Source organism: Equus przewalskii, chromosome 14 (assembly GCF_037783145.1).
Source record: "Equus przewalskii isolate Varuska chromosome 14, EquPr2, whole genome shotgun sequence".
Lineage (NCBI taxonomy): Eukaryota > Metazoa > Chordata > Mammalia > Perissodactyla > Equidae > Equus > Equus przewalskii.
The window spans coordinates 67028378-67049524 of record NC_091844.1 but is presented as its reverse complement, the minus strand read 5'-3'; the positions used below and the strand labels follow the sequence as shown (position 1 = coordinate 67049524).

Here is a 21147-nt window from a genome sequence, read left to right as displayed (position 1 = left end):
GTAGTATTCCATTGTGTATATATGCCACATCTTCTTTATCCATTCGTCCCTTGATGGGCACCTATGTTGCCTCCAAGTCTTGGTTTACATTCAGTTGTGAATAACGCTGCAGTAAACATAGGGGTGCATGTATCTTTATGCATTCGTGTTTTCATGTTCCTTGGATAAATATCCAGCAATGGAATAGCTGGATGGTATGGTAGTTCTATTCTTAATTTTTTGAGAAGTCTCCATGTTGTTTTCCATAGTGGCTGCACCAGTTTGCACTCTCACCAGCAGTGTGCAAGAGTTCCCTTTTCTCCACATCCTCTCCAACGCTGATTATTTCCTGTCTTGTTAATTATAGCCATTCTGATGGGAGTGAGGTGATATCTCATTGTAGTTTTGATTTGCGTTTCCCTGATAAATAGTGATGTTGAACATTTTTTCATATGTCTGTTGGCCATCTGTATATCTTCTTTGGAGAAATGTCTGTTCAGATCTTTTGTCCATTTTCTAACTGGGTTGTTAGTTTTTTTGTTGTTGAGATGTGTGAGTTCTTTATATATTTTGAATATTAAGCCCTTATCAGATATATTGTTTGCAAATATCTTCTTCCGAATTGTTAGGTTGTCTTTTCGTTTTGTTAATGATTTCCTTTGCTATGCAGAAGCTTTTAAGTTTGATGTAGTCTCATTTTTAAATTTTTTCTATTGTTTCTCTTGCCCAGACAGACATAGTACTTGAAAACAGAGTGCACTGCCTGTGTTTTCTTCTAGAAGTTTTATGGTTTCAGGTCTTACATTCAAGTCTTTAATCCATTTTGAGTTAATTTTTTGTGTGTGGTGTAAGATAATGGTCTACTTTCATTCTTTTGCGTGTGGCAGTCCAGTTTTCCCAACACCAATTATTGAAGAGACTTTCCTTTCTCAATTTTTGGCTTCTTTGTTGAAAATCAGCTGTCCATAGATTTGTGGGTTGTTACCTTTGTTTCTGAGATAACATGTCAAAGGGCTGCCTTCACACATGGGGCAGGGTCATTGAAGGCAGTTGAAGTTGCCAGTGTTTTCTTTTTATATTTTTCCTAAGTGGAAAATAAACTATGTTCATTTTATAATCAGTGGAGTCTTAGGTTGGGTGAAATATGATCGTTCTAGATGCTTCGTGCTCCACCTCCAGTCAGCCACCAAGTCCTGCAGTTACAACCTCCTTAGCAGCTCTTGGATCCGAGCACCCCTTCCTGTCCCCACTCTACTGCTGTGTTTCAGGCTTTCATCGTCTCGTGCCAGGACTATTATGATGGCCTCCTAACAGGTCCCCTGGCCCCTTGCTTGTCCCCAAAGATCCATTCTCCACACTGCCACCAGAGACATTTTGACTATAGCGCACATCTGATCCTTCCTCAGCTTCCCATTGTCTACATGTTAAAGCCCAACTCATTCACGTCTCCCTAAACAGGGTCCTACCTTCCTCTCCAGCCTATTCTCTTCCTGCGTCCAGTCCCTGCCCCCTATTCTCCAAGCACATGCCTGCTGACATGTCAGCCTGTCTTATGGACCCTGGAATGGCCTCCATCCTCTCACTTACTCCCTAATCCTGTCCCACTTGTGAACTCCTACTCATCTTTTGAGTTCCAACCCAAGGGTCACCTCTTCTATGAAGCCCTCCTTGATTCCCTCCCTAGACCACCACTGTTCACCAGATAGAGTTGACCACTCCCTCCTATACTGCCCCCTGTACCCTTCCTCAGACTTCTAAATGTCCCATGCTAGAAAAAAGTGAAGTACATTTTGGAATAGCCACCAAACAGAATATTATGTAGCCATTAAAAAGGATGACATGGGAAGATAATTAATGATAAAGTGAAAAAAGCTGGGTGAAAGTTGTATATACATTCTGATATCAACTAAAATGTAAATGCATTGAAAAAAGACTAAAAGAAAATATGTAAAAATTTAATAGTGGATTTCTCTTGGGATTATGGATGATGTTTATTCTTTTATGAATCTAGTTTTTAACTAGGTAGGTATTACTGTCCTAATTAGAAAAAGTATTAAAAACTCTCTTACCATAATTGGAAAAATTATGTAAAGCTTTATGCAAGGTATGTTTTTGATGCATTTCTGTGGCTGTTTCTTCAGCTTGCTCTTTCTCCCATGGCAGGTTTTATGGCCGGAAGATGGTGAATATCTTGATGTCCAACACGAAGTTTGATGCGTTTCTGAAGCAGTCCCTCCCATCTCACGACTTGCGGAAGGTCATGGCAGCCATTAAACAGCGGGTGAGTGGCGAGGTGTGGGTGGGTCTGGGTGGGGTCACAGCTGAGCCTGGCAGCCCTTGCTCCACTCGGGGAGGGGGGAGCGTGTACCAGAGGCTTTCATTTCCTCCTTGACTCCTGACAGGTGGGATCTCCTTCCCCCTGTGCTCGACCTGGTTCTGCCCCTCACTACCTGTGTCGCTCAAGCATCCCTGGGCCTCTGCGCCTTCATCTGTTAAATGGGGATCTTGACCCCTGACCCTACTACCACTGCTCTGGAAGGCTCTGAAGCTCTCCCAGGAGGGAGTAGAGATTTCTCTTGTTATGATCTAGGCTGGAGTGTCTGGCAGGTCCCCAGAGGCCACCCATTTTGGCTCATCTTCTGTGTGTATTTTTCAAGGGACTAGAAGATGGTGAGGACCTTCCATCTGCCAAGGGCCGCAAGGTGTCAAGGAGCCTGGTGGTGTGTGAGAATGGGCTGCCCGGCGAGCTCGGGTATGGCTGCTCTTGTCTCTCTGGGGCTCCACCTCCAAGACTGTGACAGAGATGTTCTGCTTGCTGTGGGCCAGGAGTGGCTCTGGGAGGGCGTGTGGGTCTGGGCTACAGCTGAGACCTAGTTGCGTCTGCAGAACTCATGAATGAACATTCATTTCTGGAATGTGTTCCCCCACCCAAATCTGGAGAGACCAAATGCCGGGATCTGGAGCATCTGCCAGTGGAAGTGGGTTCCTGCAGTCTCGCCTGAGTGGGTGCCATTCCACTGGTACAGGTGGGGCATGTTGTTGGTCAGGCTAACTGTGTGAGCTCAGTGTTTCTCCGCTCACTTAAGGCAGCAGATCCTTTCACCATCAGAGAGGCCAGCCTGGGACTAATTTAGATACAGAGCTGGGACCAAGGCAGATGAGAAGGAATGGGCTGAGGGGCTGGATGGGGGCAGCTCGGAGCTTGAAACCAAGCCAGAATCTGATGGTCGCTCCTGTGCCTAAAACTTAAAACTCTTCCACAGTGTCCCTGGAGGTCCACATCTGAACTCCTTAGCAGGGCACCCACGGAACTCCCCGCCCCCACCTCTTCAAGGGTAACTTCCTGCCTCTCTCCCATGCAGCCTCTCTCAGCTAGACCAGGGCGACTCCCGTTCCCTGCCTCTCCATGCACTCTCTACCTACTGAGCCTTTGCTCATGCTGTGCCTTTGCCTTGTGCTGTGCCATCTGAACCTAGAATGTGCCTGTTTATTTTGTAAAATTGGGATCACCCGTCACCCTCTTTCAGAAGCTCTGTCTCTGACACTCTGTGTCCCCATGTCCTCCGGGTGGACAAGTTGCCCCTGTTCTTCAGTCCTCTCTCAGCCCCTTGACTTACCCTTCTCCCATTGGTTTGTGAGTGCCTTAGAGCAGAGACTGTGTCTCTCATCTCATTGTTCTCGGTGCCCAGCACAGCTCTTGGCGCTCAGTTGGCAAAGAGCGTGGAATGTGGGAATGAAGGACAGAATGAATGATGTTTGGGCTCTGTGGTGTGGGACCCAGGTGTAGGGCATGAGCTCATAGACCCAGGCTCTGAGCTAGGTTGGGGGATAGGATTTCTGTGTCGATCTGCCCTCATGCTGGTTGGAAGGGGCCAGGGGGACACAACGGGCATGTGATCCTGGCACAAGAGAACAGTGCTTCTTAACATTTCCCTAGTTACTAGAGGAGTGTGAGCAGGTCCTGGACAACCAGGGGTCAAGATGCAGGCACCTAGCAGGATCTTCCCTACTCCTAGATCTTTTTGTGGATTCCCTACTTCCTCACTGCAAGCTTTTTCTCCTATGTTTCACATGTCTTCTGAAAAGAGAAAAAAAGGCAGGAAGAGAGAGCCCTGCCCCCTGACAAGGGGATGGGGCTCTAGGCAGCCGTATTCCATATTCCTCTAGGCAACCCTGAGGAAAAGGGAATTCCAGAGTCCCCAGGGCCAGTGTTCCCAAGCAGCAAGTGAAGAAGCTGGGGGTGGGCTAAGCTGCAGGTGACACTCCCGTCTCAGGCCCACCTGTCTGTGTGAGGGGGCATGGGACAAGAGATGTGCCCACCCCTTGGGGCTGCCTGGATCAGATGCTCCTTCCACATAGGCTCAGTTCCAATGGCCCGCGGCTGGCTGGGCTGCGCTCCTCCATGCGAGGTGGCTTGGAGATGGTAGAGCAGCTGCGGGAGCTGACACGGCTGCTGGAGGCCAAGGAGTACCAGTCACGGATGGAAGGTGTGGGACGGCTCCTGGAGCACTGCAAGGCCAAGCCAGAGCTCATCACCGCCAACCTGGTCCAGGTGAGCACTGCCCCACGGCTGCCTTCCTGCCTGTCTGTCCCTGGGGGTGCAACTTCAGTTTGGAAAACTCGGAACAGGGTTAGACCTTGTGTCAGACCCCTCAGGGTAAAGGGAGCCCAACCAGCACTTGCTGTCCAGTTGCCTTGGTAATGCCACAAGACTACTGGGAAGTGGCCAAAGGGGCGAGGGCACTGCCTCTGCCAGAGATGGCTCAGGGATGTCCTGGGCATCTCTCGCCCCTCTAGCAGATTTATGGGGAGGAGGGCAGAGGTGGAAGATGCTGGGGCTGGGGGCCGCTCCTGGTCTAGCTATGCACATTTTGTTTGGGAGGCAGAGCGTGTGGTTGACAAGACAACTGGGTCAGTATGGCTGGACAGGCAGGTTAGGAGCGGGCACAGGCCTTTCACAGGCTGGAAGCAGGGCAGATGTCTGCTCCTTCCAGGAGCGAGGCTGCTGACAGTCAAGCCACATAGCAGAGTAGTCAAGACACAGGCTTAAAGTCAGCAAACCTGGGTTTCCATCCAAATTTCTTACTAGCTGTGTGATCTGGGGCAAGTCATTTAACCTCTTTCAGCCTCCGTTTTTCTTTTGTTTTCTTTTGTTTTTAATGTGAAGTGAGCATGAGAACACCTGCCTCTCGGGTTGTTAAGATCACCTCACGAAACAGAGAGGGCAGAGTATCCAGCATGATACTCTAGGGCTGTGCACACAATGGGTGCCCAATATGTGCTCATTCCTCCCTCTTACCCCCTCCTCTTTTGAGAGGGGAGCTCTTCATCATTGGGAATATTTGGGCATAGGTTGGATGACCCCTGTCACAACGCAGGAGGAATCCTTGCCCAGGATGGATGGTTGATCTGTGGGACTCCTGCCCAGCCTGGGTTCCCATGGGCTCTTGGTTTCTGTTCCCTCAATAGGTCTTTGATGCTTTCACCCCAAGGCTTCAGGATTCCAACAAGAAAGTGAACCAATGGGCTCTGGAGTCCCTCGCCAAGATGATTCCCCTCCTGAAAGAGAGCTTACAACCTATGCTGCTCTCCATCATCGTCGCTGTTGCAGACAACCTCAACTCCAAGAACTCAGGGATTTACGCTGCCGCGGCGACTGCCCTGGATGCAATGATTGAGAGTCTGGGTGAGCCTCCCGCCGCGGCCCTCTCTTGGCACTGGGAGGCAGCTGGCTCCCTTCCTAGTTCTTCCCTAGCGTGGGCCCACCCTTCCTGCCTGGGACTCAGCAGCGCAGTGAAAGGCACTGGTTGGCTGTCAGGCTGAAGGTTACCTGAGAGGCTGCATAGGGCAGGGGTCGGCAGCCCAGGGCCTCTGAGGTTCTTGGTTTGCAGGCTTTTCCACGTCACATTGACCCATGTGTCTTAGATGGTAAGAAGTGGAGGAGATGTGGAGATGATCTAGTCTTTCCTCCTCATAGTACATGTGACAGAGATGACTCACCCAGGGTGACACAGCACCATGGTGAGTGAGCCAACAGGGCACTGACGGAAAAACAGGTCAGGATTGCCAGGAAGGACTGGGGAAGAGTTGTCAGCAATTTTTTCAGTTGCAGAGATGGTAGCAGTGGATGTGGCTTGTATGGGGATCAGGCAGGATGCTGGGGAGACCGCAGGGCCAGCCTGTTGGAGAGGACAAGGCTAATGGGCTGGCTACCTTGATTGTCTGGCACAGGAGTCTGGCCAGGACCCCATTGTCTTTTTTGAGCATTGGATGGATGAGAGTTCCCTTTTAGGAAGATTGTTTGGGGCCAGGGCTTGGGGTGGAAGGGATTTGGGGTGAGGAGTGGGGAGTGAGCATGGAGTGGAGATTGGGGGAGGAATGAAAAGAAAAAAAGGAGGGAGCTATGGGGGAGACATCAGGAAAGGCAAGAGCTCCTCAGATCCTCATGTGCTTTGCAGCATCACACCTTGGTTCTTGAACGTTAGGTGGAATTTTTGGTGCATCTACTTCTGTTCTCCATTCCTTTCATAGATGATGAGGAAGTGATATTTGCTGTATCTAGTACATAGACTGAAGTGCAAGTTCAAAACCTCAGGTGTGAGTGAGAATGTAGTACATGAGTAGACTTATGTCCAGACCAGTAGAACCATGAGTTTTCACAAACCAGTCTTGCCTCAACATGAGAAACTTATGATCTGAGACCCGCCCTTGCTTGCCTTGTCACCGTATGGACCAATGAGCACAGAGCAGCGTCCTGCCTTTAGGATGCACAGAGCTTCCCCATGGTGAGGCTGAAAACACCGCCTGGCACACATCCCTCCTCCCCATCCCTGTACCCTGGCCTGAGCCCAGCTGCCTGGGGCTGGGACGGCAGCTGTGTCCTTGGCTGGAGCCTCTAGGAGAAGTTTCAGTTACAAATCAAAGGCCTGGTCAGGCCCTTCTCCGCCTCTTGAGTTCATAAATATTGTCAATTTCCTCTCTTCATCTCAGAGGGGATTTATGATTTGCTGAGTGTGTTGCTGTAGAACAAACAATATAAATCCAGCTCTAAATGACGGCTTGTTCTCAGTGCGGCTCTGGGTAAGTGAGATTGCTGTTGCCAGTAACCAAGGCTCTTGGTAAATCACCAGTGGCCCTGGATTTATTGGGAAAACCTGCACCAAGCAAAATAGTCCTTAGATATTTGAAGAGGATAAACACCCTTGTCTGGGAGAGAGCTTTTAACTCTTCCCTCTCCAGGAGTTTCAGGTCCCCTTCGTGCCGTTGCGCCGGCCTCCTTGAGTATGCTGGAGCTCTGGGGCTTTGGGCTCCAGAATCTGCTGTCTCACGTTGTTCCAAGACTCAGGACCCCTCTACTTGGGGCCCTGTTGTACCCACCTGGGCTGGACACCCTGGAAAGCAGGCCTGGAGATGGCCTGCTTTTGTGATCTGCCCACACCTAGAGGCAGGTTGCAGCTTACAAGAAGATGCCTATAGTTCTCCTTCCTCCTGGGACACGGCCCCCTCTGGTCCCTCAGCTGGAGGATCTGGTGCGGGGAGAATGGAGACAGGTGTGAGGGGTACTGTCCTCCTCTCTGATCCTAGGGTCAGCGCTGGCCTGGAATAGAATGCGATTGGTCTCACAGGGATGGATAGAGCCCAGAAATCCCCTGGCAAACGGCCCCTCTGGGGTCCCAAGTGTGAATAACGGGGTCTTGGCTCCAGGTCATTTTGAGCAGGTGTGTCAGGGGGCTCTCGAGGCCACGTGGCTTTGCCGTGAGCCATACCCTCTCGGTCCAACCAGCAACATCGGTTTTGGAAGTTTTCTTAACTATGAAGTAACGAGCTGATTTCTATATCCACAAAGAACACAACTGGAGGGATTCCATTTGCCAACAAGAATCCATCACTGCCAGGGGGAGCCAAGGGTAGAATCACGCTCTCTCTGAGAATGGTTCTCATCTGCCTGGAATGGTGTGAGCCTGGCCTGCAGAGGGAAACATGGATGCAAGTAACTACACTTCCCACTGTCCCAGGGGAGTGGGTGGTAGAAGCAGAGGCTGGGACAGGTGTGACAGAAGAGAAGGGGTGTCAATCTTCCTTCCCATATCACCCAGGCTGAGCCTGGTGGCTTTAGTCAACCCTTAGCACCCTGAGGCCCCTTCTGGAAGTGGTGTGGAGCCACTGAGCAGAGAGAGCTTTCTCCCAAGCCTACTTCTTCATGCCCCACCGGGGAGTCTGGGCTCCAGGATGGAGAGGAACTGTGAAGTGCTGTGAAGCACTTAAAGGTGGAGAGTCACAAAGCAATGGCTCAACATGTTACTGTTTGTTTCATGCTCGATTGGGGTGGGGGGCAAGTGGATCAAGAACACAGCCAGGACATCTGCTGGCACGAAGTCCAGATCACACAGCCAAACTGGGAAGTTGGTCTTCTTAGGCGATCTCTTAAGAGCCCTCTTGATTCTGGAACTCATGATAAAGTTGACTCATCAGCCACCACATCTCTTCTAGCTCCTTGGTTTTCCCTAGGGCGAGTGGGGCAGGTGGTGTGTTGGGTGAGAGAGCAGGTGGGGATTTCTGCCCACGTCCCCGTTTTAGGAGGCGGTGAGGAAGGAGACATGTTGGCCACCTTGCTCCCTGACCTCTGCCCTTTGTCACTGCCTGCCTCAGGGCCTCTCCAGGGCTGAGCCTGGAGTGGTATCCTTTCTACTCAGCACCAAGACCTTCTGATTTCAGGGGAGTTATTCTGGGGTTCAAGGCAGTTCCTGAGCAGACTGGCTGGTTCTGACTCTGGGCTCTGTTACTGGGTCAGTTACAGAAGAAACTTCACTAATGAAAACATCAGGCTGCTGACAGCTCACCCACTCCTGGCCAGACTGTGTGCCAAAAGGAGTTCTCTTAATTTAGCGCAGCCCCTGGCCGGTGCTGGAGAGAGCAGATAAGCTTGGAAATGGGCGGCTTCGCATCTACTTTTGACTTTAAATTCATTACCTTATATAAATCTTAGGACCAACATTATATTGTTAACGGAATTTAAAAATTCATCTTCGGTGCCCCTCTCATATACCAACTGCTTAAAAATGTCTCTGTCTTCCATTTTCTGTCTGCATGAATACAAATTTCCCTGGTTAAAAAGCATAATGTAAATACTTTTTTGACTTTGCTTCTTTCATTTAAAACTCCTCAGTTTCTCATGCTATTATGCAGTCTTTCTAATTAACTTGAAAATATCAAGTTTACTTTCCACCACTGTAAAAGTCATACTTATTAATTATTGAGAAAATGGAAAATACAAAGCATTTGGAAGGGGAAAAAAACTCATTTATAAAGAAAAACCTCCCAACTCCTGAAAGAAATTATTAACATTTGGCATTTTTCATTTTAGATATTTTTTCTGTGCATGTTGGTGTACAGAGTCATGGTTATATCACACATTTAAATTTGCATCCTGCTCTTAAACAAAGCAGAGCATGCTGGGCCAGCTCCCGTGGCCTAGTGGTTAAGTTTGGTGCACTCTGCTTTGGTGGCCTGGGTTTGGTTCCCAGGCATGGACCTACACCACTCATCTCCCAGTGGCCATGCTGTGGTGGCAGCTCACAAACAAACAACAAAAAGAGGGAAGATTGGCAATGGATGTGAGCTCAGATGAGTCTTCCTCTGCAAAAAAAAAAAAAAAAAAAAATGCAGAGCATGAGTATTTGCATATAATTACACACAAGTCACTTGCGACAGCTCTGCCCCACGCTATACCATAGCTTGCATTTTTCTGCTGAGGTGGGTCATTCCTGGTTTTCCTGTGATGAACAGACCTAGTTTTGGTGGCCGCGGAGAATTCGGCTGTGTGACATCGTAACTTACTGAGTCCTGAGGTTGTTCTTGGGAGTCCAGTTTGACTCCAGTTTCTTTGCTGTCACTGTCCCCACTACCGTAGTTTTTATGCTTTCTGAAAAGCTCTTCTCTGGCTTCCCAGTAGCTTGGGATGATGTGGCCTGGTGGGCTCAGGGCTTGGCTGAATGGGACGGGTGCAGCCCCCTAGACCTCTGCCTCATTGTAGAGGGGGAGGCGAGGCCCGAGGAGGACAGGCTGCCTGGCCTGCCAGCTGGTGGCTGTTTTCTCTCCACTGCACGGCTTTGCTCACCTTTGGCGTGGCAGCGCCGTGGCCAGCCGGGGCTTCCTTGTGCTGCAGCCTGTGAAGAGGAGGCTTTGCATGCCCTAGACGAGGCTCATGGAGCATGGGTGTCAAGGTTTCAAAAGTTAGATCCCAGCCTCTTATTTGATCTCTCCACTGTGAAGCTTGCTGGGCTTTCAGAGCATTTTAGGGTGATAATAATAATAGTAGCAATAATAGCTGATACTGACATCATAATTATATGTTTGAGGCACTTTCCTGAGCATTATGTCAACTCGCTTAATTCTCACAGCAGCTCTGTGAGGAAGGTCCCAGTTTTATCTCCATTTTATAGATGAGGAAACTGAGGCTGAGAGGATAAGTGACATTCACACTAAGATGTGGAAGAGCCAGGATTCAATCTAGGCGATTCAGTCCTTCCATCCGGGACCCCGAGTGCACACCCTTAACCACCGTACGATACCGCCTTCCATGAATCCTGGGTGAGACCTGGAAGGTGAGCCTTCACTGTGAAAGTGGTCAGAGGAAGGGAAGCCAGCTCCCTGGGGCATGTGCCCGGGTGTGTAAACCAGCATGGGCAACCACTGTCTCTGCTTTAATGTTACCCTGTGCCCTGCAAACATTTACTGAGCACCTGTGGTGTGCCAGGCAGTGTGGGAACATGGTCTGGCCCAAAAGTCGGCTAGATGTGCATTTTCAAATATTCTCCAAGTTCTTCACCTCTCTCTGCATCCAAGAGGCCGTGTCAGTGGCCAGGAGTGGGGAGGTCCGGCTGCGTCCAAAGAATGTCCTGGATTGAGTATTGTGGGGGAGACCAAGCAGAGAAAAGTCCTCATTCTCAGAGGCAAGCTCATGGCTAATGATGGGCATGGGACAAATAGAAGCACCTGGAAACAATAATGCATAAAACCTCTTCTTATACAACTACAGCTTTACCAAGACACTCTGAGACTGATTCTTGCTAACTGCAGTATTCTAGAGGCTGGCACCTCTTCTATCTTCCAGAGCAAATTACTTTATAGACTCTTGCCTTATGGATGGAGCTGTTGCAAGCAGCAGAGATGTACGTGTGTACATGTTCCTGTCTATATCCTTCCAGGCCTCAGGAAGAGAGCAGGAGGAGCAGGAATTAGCTTTTAGCTAGAACGGTCGGCTGATGGGAGAAGCAAAGCTTTGATTGCACATCTATGGGGATGCTGGCACTCTGTGCTGGGCGATTGAAGGAACTTGGAAAAAGTGGAACCTGTCTAAAAAGACTGGTGTCACCTCCCAGGGCCCCAGGGGCTGGCTGTGGTAACGCCCCTCACCTCGCTGACAGGTGCAAGCAGGCCCCAAGCCACGGCCCTGAAAAATGCATTTTCTTACTTGTCCCGCCTCCCACTGAATTATGCTGTGATTGCTGTGGTTGCAAACTGTTGAGAGCTGGGTGTGCCGGGTGCCTTCACAGGCCACGGCAGAGGCCACCTGGAGGTCAGAGGAGAGCAATCCGACCTCAGGTGTATTTCCCAGGTTAGCGCACTTTTCCCAGGTGAGGGGTCGCTTTCCTTGCCTCGCATGTCTGTGTGAGGAATGCGGGACTTCCAGTTTAATGGTTTGAGAAACCAGGAGATGTCAGCTGGACTGGGGAGGAATGAGCACGTTCTAAATTCAGTACCTGTGGGATCCTGCTGGAGTCGACTTTAGAAATACAGTCAAAAAATGCCAGAGAGCCTCTTTATCCCGAAACATCACCTGTGATTTCACCTTTAGTGGTTCGTCGCTGATAAATGCTCCTTCAGAATCCAAGTGGGGAGCGCTCATCCCCAGGCTTCACCATGGGTGTGGCTGGGAGCAGGGAGAGCTGGAGTGCGGGGCGCGTATGGGGGAGCTGGGACAATAAACAAAGATGAAAACTCCCTCTTTTCCCTAAGCCTCGTGAAAGGTGAATGGGGGCATGTGGGGGATCAACTTTGCTGTCTTTATTTGTGTGTCATCTGGGCCTGGGTCTCACACAGTGGGGTTGTATATAAACTATTGAGAGATGATATGTGCCCCCCAACCTGCAAGCTCCTTCCTCTGACCCTACCAGAACCAGCCAGGTACTTCTGCTCCTGATAGGGAGACAGCCATCCTGGTTTGCCAGGGCCTGAGAGGTTTCCCGGGAAGTGGACTCAGTGCTGAAACGGGGAAGGTCTGGGCAGACCGAGACGAGTTGGTCAGGCTCGCTCCTGAACCCCAGGCTCTTGGTTACAGGAGCATGGCACTTCCCACCCTGGGTTAGGGTTCACTTTTAAGTGTCTGTCTCCTCATGAAAGGAGTCCCTTAGAGGGGAAGAGGAGGAGGAGGAGCGGGTCTTATTTGGTTTCTAGCTGCATGCCTATTACAAAGAGATATCAGCAAATGTTCAGTGTAGAAATAGCTGGCCATCTGGCTGTGGGGAATTCTATTGCTTAGAGCATAAGTTCAGGCTTTGAGGAGAGCCATAGTTTCTGAATCCTGACCCCAGCCCTTTACTGACCTTTGGTGTGACCATGGCTCAGTGCCTCAGCTTCCCCTAAAAATGTATCTACATATCCACATCTATATTCATGTATCTATCTATCTCTTTCATCCATCTATCTGTCTATCTAGCTATCAATCATCTATCATCAATCACCTATCTATCAATCATCTATCTATCTACCTATCTATCTGTCATTAATCACCTGTCTCTATCTATTTATCTGTCTACCCTCTTTTGCCCCAAAGCTCACAGCAATTTTGAGGAAGCACAGACAGTATGAACCAGATCTGTGGGAGTAAATGAGGTCCATTTGGAAGCCAGTTTAACTATGCTAAGCCACTCGATCTTCCCCAAACACCCCATGTACATTCACTTTTTAAGTAGCCCAATTGTGACCTGGAAAAATTAATTCAGCTCCCAGAAGGGCCTCCTCACATAGGTGTTGTGGGTACCTGGCACAGCATCACGGCCACTGATGCTCTCCATCTCTTCCAGACAACCTTTGCCTCCTACAAGCATTTGCTGGGCGGGTGCGTTTCCTGAGTGGCCGTGCGGTGCTTGATGTCACAGAACGCCTGTCAGGTGAGCACCCCCACACCCCGCCCCCACCCCTGCCTCCTAGTCAATCTCGGTTCCTCTCTCCTGGCATGTGGTTGAACTACCCACTTATCTTAGACCAGAAATAATCACAGACCATTTAAAAATTTTGATAATCTGCTTTTTAAAGATAATCCTCACATTGCTAGAATACAGTCTTGGTTTTTGGTCAAAATAAGGCATGTTCATACATAACCAAAATAGTATGGATTTCTTCGTCTTTGCAAACAGGACTTCCACTAGACCAGAGGGCACTTTTGTGTGAATCAGAAAAAGCTGCTCTTCCGGACAGATGCTGCCTTGTGGGTGCCTGGCTTGGTCAGCAGCAGTACTGTCTTAAGAATTAGATAAAGTTGCCCCTTCTTCGACTTGCACAGCCTGGCAAGAGAGCATGCCCTGGATTTCAACCCCGCTTAAGCCCTCGGCCAGGTGCCTGGGACTGCGTTACGTGGAGATGGGGCCTCACCCTGAATCTGTTCTGCCTTGTTCAAGCTTCAGCCAAGGAAAGCTTGCTCCAGGACTGTGTCTTAAGGATGAGGCTCAAGTGATTTCATTCCGGGGCTGAGCGGCTCTTGAGGTGGCAGCATGGAAAGGACACAGGCTTTTGGGTGGACGGAGCCATTTGCTACCTGTCGACTGTGACCTTGGGCAGGTTACTTAACTTGGTTTTATCATTTTTCTTACTTGCTAAAAGCCTTCTCCCCTGTCTTAGGAAGGTCCTGTCCAGGAAGGAGGCAGAAAGACTCAGTTCGTTCTCTAGACTCCCAGAGGCCCTCCTAAAATGCGGGTGGATCATGCCACCCCCCTGCTTAAATCCTTGCACAGCCCCCAAGCAGTCTTCAGGATGGCGTCCAGGCTCCTTGGAGTGGCCCACGAGGCCCGTTGCTGCCTGGACCTCTAGGCTCTGCCCTGTAACCTCCGTCCCCTATTATATGCACTGGATCATTTAATGCTCATAACAACCCCACAAGGAGGGTGTGGGTTCCATGATTATCCCTTTTGTACAAAGAAGGAAAATGGAGGTCAGAAAGGTTAAGTGCCCAAGGTCCCTTGGCAAGTAATCCAGGATCTGTCCCCAGGAGACTGCTGCAGAGGCACGCCCTCACGCTCTGTGCTAAGCTGCCTCTCCCTGAGCGGCCCTGCCTTTGCTTCTGGGTGCCAGTGTGCTGCCCTCCTCACCTCCTCACAGCGGCTAAGGCTAATCTCCCATCCTCTCACCTTCCCCTACCCACAGGCTCCCGGCCTGCACAGCCCTTCTCCACCCTCCTTCCTCCACCTGGTGGGTGCCCACTTGGTTCTGACATCACCTCCTCTGTCTCTGTTCTCCCAGCCCTCTGGCCTGAGGTCCCACATGGTGCCAGCCTCAGTCCATTGGCCCACCCAGGGCCTCGCGGTGTCGGCCCTCAGAGGGTGCTCAGCACACGTTGTCTGGCTGGGAGCATCATTCCCGCTCCCCCGCCACCCCGTCTCTTGCTCCTGGCCTTGCCTCTGTGTCCTGGTTCTCTTACCGAAACCAAAGTGGGTTCCCTCCTGGCGAGTTAAATCAGACTCTCCAGCAGAAGTAGTTGTCTCACAAAGTAAAGTATATTTGCAACAAATAGGAGACCATGAGGACTCATTTCCAAAGTCATGGCGACCCCGAACAAAGGGAAGCAGGGACCTTTTATTTCGGATGGGGAATAATGAATATTCAAAAGGGAGAGGTGGGTATTCGCTTGTGCAGGCTCAGTTGGAAAACATGCTTCCACATACACTGCAGGTTATGGTGATAAGGCCTAAGCTCCTCCTGGAGAGGTGATCTTAGCATTAAAAATAAGGCAAAGGTCACAGGTGTAGCTCTCTGGTGAGGCTTGGTCTGGTTCAGGGTGGTTGGTGATAGCATCTCCTTAACATAACAAAAGGAAAACACTTTGGAAAAACAATTAAATGCTTCCAAACACCCGCTTGAGTTCCTGGGGGCGGGGGCAACTTGTGGGTGACAGTTCCATCCTCCCAGCGTCCCTGGAATGACCCCTTACCTCCCATCCAGGTGCCAGGCCTTCCCCAAGAAGTTGGGGCAAGTGAGGCGGGGCTGGGGGCCGTGATGCAGCCACAGTGCCGTGACGTGGGTGCCCTGGGATGGGAATGGGCCCACATAACTGAGACCCTCCTGGGTACCAGACAAGAACACTTTCTATTGCTCAAAATTAGCATTTTCTGGGTGAAACCCTTACCTGTCCTAGTATAGGTAATTTATGGGGCCCAGAGGCGGGCGGGTACTTCATTTTAGATTATCCATTTGCTGTAAATACTTTCCATCTATTTCCAAGAGATCCCAAAGCAAGAGTTTCTACATAGTTCTTCTGTTAATTTGGTGTCAGCCAGGAACAGAGAAGAAAATTTCAATTGACACAAGCTGGGAACTAATCATAGCACAGCTTAACAGGAGCAAATCTTGGCTAATTACTTCAGCTGCCTTTTAAGCTTGCGTTTAATGGGGTTTTCTTCCTCATGATGACTCCCAGGAGGGCCACTGCTGCTTCTGCCAGTTTGAAAGGCCCACCGCTGTCAGCCAGGTGACGGCCCCCTCCCTGGCCCTGGGGGCTGGGCAGCTGATGCCTCACTGATGGGAGGGAGAGCGTTCAGGTGCCAAATGTGGTGTCTCTGGAGGAGAAGTGGGCAGGGTCAGGTGAAACCCTTGCCCTTTGCTGGGGGCAGGGGAGCCCTGCCAGGGCCCGGTTTTTGAGAAAGTTCTTCCCTTTGTTTGCAGCTGAGTTTCCATGGAGATTTAGGAAAACTCTGAGTTGCAGTTGTTCGGCATAGGTGGCTAATCAGAGTTATTGGTTTTCTTTAGGTTCCTTCTGACTGTCTCCCTCTTATCTCCACTTCTCCTTCCCTCTCTCTCCCCCTCCCCACTCCCTCCCGCCTCTTTTGGAGCTCACTGGGTGGCTTTCCTGTGATGGTGCCCTCCCTTTGCAGCCTGTTTCCAGCACAAGGAAGTAACTCTCACCTCTTTGTCCCACTTCATGAAGCTGCTGAGGCGGCTGGGTTGGGTGTAGTCCTGCCCTCCCCAGTAACAAGGACTGCCTTTATTTCTGAGGGCTGTGTGACACTTGGGCAGCCTCAAGGGAAGCCCCACAGTGTGGGGTGCAGGCACCCTGAGGCCTGAAAGACAACGTACACCTTCTGCAGGAAATGGCACTGAGAGCATCAGGCTGAGCTGGAGGGGGGGGGAGGTCATCTTCTCTGGTTCTCTATCGTCCTCAACTGGCTCTGAAATCAGAGGGGCCCCGTGGGGCTCCTGCTGGAAGATATCCTGGGGGAATGGATGATGTTAAGCTAATGAGGGAAGGACAAATTGGGGGTTTCACTAAAAATAAAACAAAACTTCAGACTAGCCTCTGAAATGCGGAACCCCTAGAGGTTTGGGACAGCGAGAGGTGGAGAGAGCATGGGTTTCGGAGGCAGGCATGGCCTCTGACCTCTGCCGTTGTTGGCTGTGCGGTCTTGGGCAAGCTCCGTGATCCCTGAGAATTGGTTTCCTCCTCTGTGAAGTGGACGAGTGTCCGCCTCTCAGGTGCTGTGAGAATGAAATGGAGTCACGCTGCAAAGCTCTGAGCCCCAGACTCAGGGCGCAGGCAATGCTGGTTTCCTGGGGGTGTCTCGGCCCAGGGAACCTTCCAGTTTCTTGGCCCCATAAATAAATACAGCGCTGCTCTCAGCGTCATTTGCCTTCAGCAGCACTTATCCTTTGGCAAGATGACAGCAGAGTGCAAGGGTTACACAGCAGGCCTCGTTAGCACAAAGGCACTTAGAGTAACACAGCCATGGCTGGAGGCAGGAGCAGCCCCTCCGAAGCGACTTGGGATAGCCTTGATGTGGCTTTGACATTGGGGGCAACCCCGGTGTCTACCCTGCGGTGGAGGGCTGGCTGGCAGATTTAGCCTACTTCTGGCTGTTCTGGGGTTTGGAGAAGATGGGGGCCTTGTGACCAGATTTGGGGGCTTCATCACTGGGAGGAAGGGTCTGTGCAGAGCTCGACGCTTTACAAAGCACGTCCTCGCCTCCTGGATTCCTGCTGGTCTTCTTGTGAGCTTTGGCATCCAGACACTGGGGAGGCCACGGGTCTCTCATCTCCTGTTGGCTGTTTATTTTCCAGAATGCTCATTTGAGAGAGTCTTGACTTCTCTCCCTAGTAGGTTTTCTCCTTGTGAACTCTCATAGGTGGTAATGTGGATTAAATCAATGCTAGTACTGGCTACCTAAATAGTCACTTCATGTACATTTATTATCTAATCTCTAACAATCTCTAAAGTTTGGTTCGGGATTATCATCCTTACTTAACAGATTAGGGAACAGGCTCAGAAAGGTTGGGTGGCTTTCTCAAGCTCACACAGCTAGTAAATAGCAGAGGCAGGATTGAAATCCAGGTGTGTGTCCCTCTTTCCTCTCCCCTGGGCTGCAGGGACTGCTTATGACTGTCACGGGCCTTCAGCACTCTTGCCTTTCTTCCATTAAAAAAAAAATTAAAAATTATAGGTTTTTTTATGACTGGTTGGCATAAACATGAATATAAACCAGGCTGGATATCTTCATATTTTCTTCTTCTGATGTTAAAAGAAATTAAAACATTTCCAAGGGCTCCTAAACATGTCGTGAGCCCTAGGGAGTGTGTCTAATGGATTAGTCAGCACTGCTGGGCTGCTTTCCCTTTGAGGGACAGAGTCGGTGTCCAAAGAGAGGGCAGTGGGAGAGGGAGAGTGCCTGACTCAAGTATCTCTCCCCTTTTTCTGCCCCATAGTGCTGGTGGCCTCGGTTTACCCCCGAAAGCCCCAGGCCGTGGAGCGCCACGTGCTTCCGGTCCTCTGGTACTTCCTGAACAACATGCTCGGGAGCCGCATCCTGCCTGGGCTCGGTGGCAACGTCCGCACTGTGGTGTGCCGGCTGGCCAGGAGCCTCCGGGGGCAGATGGGCTCCCGGCTGCAGGACTTGGCCGCCGGCCAGCCAAAGCAAGTCCTCAAAACACTCCAGGACCTCTTACACACGGAATCCCTGTGAGGCAGCTCCGAGATCGCCGACCAAGGGCTGGAACCTGACAGCAAGAAGACTGGCAGCTCTCGCCCGTTTCGGCTGGATTCGAGATGGATCTGCAGTGGGCAATCACTATTTCTAATCTTATTTTATTTTTATGATGGAATAATCTCCTGGTCTACTTTCCCTTAGAGTTCCAGATGTACATAGTATATTTTGAAGTAGAAATAAAAGAATTACTTATTTTTCTAAGGTTTTATTATCTTGTACTTTTTTAACCTCAGAGAATTTTCCAGTAAATAGGTTTGTGACAAAGAAAACAAAACATGACAACAGCAAAACCAGCTGCAGATGATACTGAGATGAAAACTTAGGGAGAAACAGCGTAGCCCAGAGCCGCGGGTGGCAGACCATTTTGGGGCTGAAGCTCCCAGCTGTGAGCAACTCAACAAGCCCCTCTTGACCCAGAGTCCCTGAGTTGGTCATTCAGATCCAGTCCATTTGCTACGAGCCTGATTTGAGGTACGTGTAGCAGACGTCCCCGGGGGCATGGCGCTTCTGCCTTACAAAATCTTCAGTGAAGTGTCTGTTGGTCCCACGGGAACCTTCTAAGGGGATCTGTCTGGCTTATCAAAAGGCAAGGAGAGTTTGACATTTGCATTACTAAAAACCTTCTCTGGAAGCTGGCTTTTTGGCTAGCTCTGAAGAGGACTAGGCGACGTTTCACACTTGAAATAGCAGAAATGAAAGCGCGTGGTAGAGCAGAAAGTGCTACACGCATGCAGCCATCAAGCGGCAGGGGGGCTCTGAAGTTGCATGGTTACTCTGGCTGGGCCGATCATGGAGCTGGAGAGCTGTGTTGGATGCAGGATGGGCCAGGACCTGAGGAAGCTGAGAGAAGGCCTTGCCCACTGATAGAGCAGCCAGAGAAATGGGGCCCTGGCAGTGAGAAGGGGACATCTGGGGCTTGGGCTATGGACACCATAGGGGTGGCTCTGTTTTGCCTGGGGCCAGTGGCAGGTTGACAATGGTGTGACCAGAAAGAATGAGAACTCAGGTCATTACCTCAAACACCCGGGTAAGGTGAAGGCTGAAAGGGCAACATCCCAGTCCCGGCTGAGGAGGCCAGACCCACAGCAACACTCGGGAGCAGATCCAGGTAGCCGAGGCTTCATGCCAGCAAGTTTCTGGCAGCCCCACCAGTGGGCCGCTCTCCACCGTCACCCACCCCCTGGTATCACGTGAGTTGCACATCACTGTTCTGAGCTTCTGGGGAGTTCCGCCCACAGCAGGCTAGGAAGCCCCAAATCGACTCACTTATATATTTCCAAACCCCTTGGGTGCCCCTGGCTGAAGTAGCCGCTTTTCCATCCTGCCTGTGTTGCCAGGTGTAACTAGGTCACCCGCCCCCAATGCCCTGGCATGAGGTTGGGCATGGCACAATTATCTTGGGACCTGGGCTTTTAATAGGTGGCTTAAGTGTGACTTTGGGTAATTCCAGCCCCGGTGTGAGCTGCTTCTCACCTAATTGTGACCCCAGCAGGGGCTTCTCCACTGCTACCCTGTCCTGTGTTGATTCTGACTGAACCAGGTTAAAGGCCTCTTGATGGGAGCCGTCAAAGATCCCCAAAAAGCTGATTGTAAACATTCGTAAAGTTTTACACAGTTTAATTAATTGGTTTTGCTTGGAGTCTGAGCAGACTTCTCGGGTTTGGTCGGGACACTGGCATTTTCTGCTTGTCAAGTTCCTGGAACCTATCAGAAGATTTCAGGAGTTTTAAGAACTGTCGGAGCCCAGGGACGTGGAGTCTGGCAGGGATTTTGAAGGTAGAAATTAAGCTCAAAAGCCTTATCCTGTCTTCCTGCATCCAGGTCCCGACTTCCAAGAACACCTGCACGGCAGAAGCTTCCTGTTCCCTGTGCTCTGTCCCCATCCTCATAGGCGGAGGTGTTTAAAACAACCGAAAACAGCTGAAAAGCAAAGGATAAATTTTGCATGGTCCTCTTTTCCTTCCCTATTTCAGGTTTTAATCTAGCCTCTGGGCAGCTGGGCTCTGGGGTGACCCCTTGGCACCCCACTGGGGAGGGGCTGGGTGGTTCTGGTACCGCAGGAAATTTCAGCCTCAAAAGGTTTCCCACATCATTATTCTTAAAACAAAAGGAAGACAGCACGTTAGTAACCTGGGCCTGGGCCTGTTGGGAGGGCCCGCAGGAAGGAGTCCCAGTGGAAGGCTGGTCACGGGAAATGAAGATTGTCCTGAGAGCCAGGGGGCTGAACCGAGCCCAACCCGTGCATTGCTTGACTGTGTGTGTGTGTGTGTGTGTGTGTGTGCGCGCGCGCACACGTGTGGCCAGAAACTCCACTTGCTGAAGATGCCCTTGGGTGTGGGAATATAGCCTCTAGCTATGGAAGAGCTCTCTCTCTCTCTCTTTCTCCAATGTGACTGGTCTGAGGAATTCCTTGCTTAGGAATTTTTCATATTTTAGGAAAACTTTCCTAGAGGCCCCGCTTCTTGCCTTGTTTTCTCTTTCCTTTTTTGTCTCTTACCTTCATAGCGAAGTGTTTCTCTACTCTCACTATGCTTCAGAATCACCTGGTGAGATTTAAAACATACTCATGTCTGGGCCCCACCCCAGGAATTTTGGATTCAGTTGGTGTTGGGTGGGGCCCAGGCAGCTGTCTTGTCCTTTCTCCCTGCCCGCCACCCCCAGCTTTACTGAGATATAATCAACAGAATAACATTATACTATTATAATAACATTAAGTTTAAAGTGTACGTGCTGATTTGATACATTTATATATTGCAAAATGATTCCCACCACAGCGTTAGCTAACACTTCCATCCTATCACATAATTACCATTTCTTTTTGTGTTGAGAACATTTAACAGATGCTTGAGGAGCTACCTCCGCCAGTGCATGGAAATCACTGGGAATCTTGTGAAAGTGCAGATTTTGATTCAGCAGGTCT

At 50.3% G+C, this 21147-nt stretch overlaps 1 protein-coding gene across 7 annotated transcripts in view; it reads left to right on the top strand.

Moving 5' to 3' along the window:
* TOGARAM2 (TOG array regulator of axonemal microtubules 2) overlaps positions 1-18428 on the top strand; it is a 63703-nt gene extending 45275 nt beyond the window's left edge. For 3 of the 7 annotated variants that reach the window (XM_070572954.1, XM_070572953.1, XM_008517370.2), the window contains 6 exons: positions 2143-2260; positions 2637-2731; positions 4339-4531; positions 5449-5665; positions 13065-13151; positions 17947-18428. In XM_070572954.1, coding sequence (XP_070429055.1) covers positions 2143-2260; positions 2637-2731; positions 4339-4531; positions 5449-5665; positions 13065-13151; positions 17947-18203 — 967 coding nt within the window. In that variant the 3' untranslated portion in view covers positions 18204-18428. Of the gene's footprint in view, positions 1-2142; positions 2261-2636; positions 2732-3242; positions 3315-4338; positions 4532-5448; positions 5666-13064; positions 13152-17946 lie in introns of all 7 variants that reach the window. The other 4 variants (XM_070572952.1, XM_070572951.1, XR_011526146.1 and 1 more) reach the window with 3 other exon arrangements.
* Positions 18429-21147: the final 2719 nt, after the last annotated feature.